At 59.3% G+C, this 1,138-nt stretch overlaps 1 protein-coding gene across 1 annotated transcript in view; it reads right to left on the bottom strand.

Annotated features, from left to right (window-relative positions):
- CLSTN1 (calsyntenin 1) overlaps window positions 1-1,138 on the bottom strand; it is a 41,159-nt gene that overhangs the window by 2,800 nt on the left and 37,221 nt on the right. The window contains exons 17-18 of the mRNA XM_010850190.1: window positions 433-620; window positions 2-173 (exon numbers count right to left, since the gene is read on the bottom strand). Coding sequence (XP_010848492.1) covers window positions 2-173; window positions 433-620 — 360 coding nt within the window. The remainder of the gene's footprint in view (window position 1; window positions 174-432; window positions 621-1,138) is intronic.

Raw genomic sequence — 1,138 nt, 5'->3', positions numbered from 1 at the left:
CCCCCCTCCAGCTGCTGCTGCCGGTTCGCGGTCTGCGGGTCACCGTGCTCCCCCTCGTCCTCCTCACTGCTCTCCGACTCAGCACTGGTGATGTCGTCCTCCTCGTCCCCATCCTCACTCTCCTCTTCCTCCTCCTCCTCTTCCTCCTCACTGCTATGCTGATCCTCGTATGTCTGACAAAGGGACAACCCAACTGACCGGGTGCTGAATCCAGCCAGAGAGGCTGGACTAGGCTGGAAGAAGCCTCACCACAGACAAAGGGAAACAAAGCTCTGGTCACCACCCACAGTGTGACCAGGACCCTGTATCAGGCCCCATAGGCCTCACTTTAATTGCAGGGTCGTGGTAAGGACCACACGAAGCACAGCAACGTCGGTGGTGGAGGTGGGGGGGTGGTGGGGTGGATGAGCCTCCCAGGGGCTCCACACCTACCTCCATGGGGTTCACGGTGATGGTCAGGGCGGAGTCATCCCAGTCCATTTCATTCTCTTTCCCGGTGTCCTGGTCCCGCATGGTTCTCTGGTGTGCAGCCCGGATCCGGAACACCCCCAGGATGATCATGAAAACCAGGAAGCTGACACACACCACGATGACGACGGTGGCCGTGCTGGGCACGACTGGGGCGAGAGGAGACAGGACGGCTGTGATGACAGGACCTGTCCTCGGCCCGTGTGCCCTGGGCCTCCCTACTGCTGGCTCCATCAGCCCCCAGAAAACAGATCTCTGAGAAAAGGCTCAGTGCAGGAGTTTGACCCCTTGCTGCCTTGTCTTTGCTCCAGTTTCCTTGTGTGATGGGGAATAAAAGCTGGGCTGGCCAGTGGCTGTTCTGAGCCAGGGGGAAGCGGGTGCTGAGCTCACAGCAGGAGTTGGGGCAGGAGAAGGCAATGGCACCCCACTCCAGCACTCTTGCCTGGAAAATCCCATGGACGGAGGAGCCTGGTGGGCTGCAATCCATGGGGTCACTAAGAGTCAGACACGACTTCACTTTCACTTTTCACTTTCGTGCACTGGAGAAGGAAATGGCAACCCACGCCAGTGTTCTTGCCTGGAGAATTCCAGGGACGGGGGAGCCTGGTGGGCTGCCATCTATGGGGTCGCACAGAGTCAGACACGACTGAAGCAACTTAGCAGCAGCAGC

The sequence above is a fragment of the Bison bison genome, unplaced genomic scaffold, assembly GCF_000754665.1.
Source record: "Bison bison bison isolate TAMUID 2011002044 unplaced genomic scaffold, Bison_UMD1.0 scf7180017864289, whole genome shotgun sequence".
Lineage (NCBI taxonomy): Eukaryota > Metazoa > Chordata > Mammalia > Artiodactyla > Bovidae > Bison > Bison bison.
The sequence above is the reverse complement of the archived record's forward strand: the minus strand, read 5'-3'. Positions and strand labels throughout refer to the sequence as shown.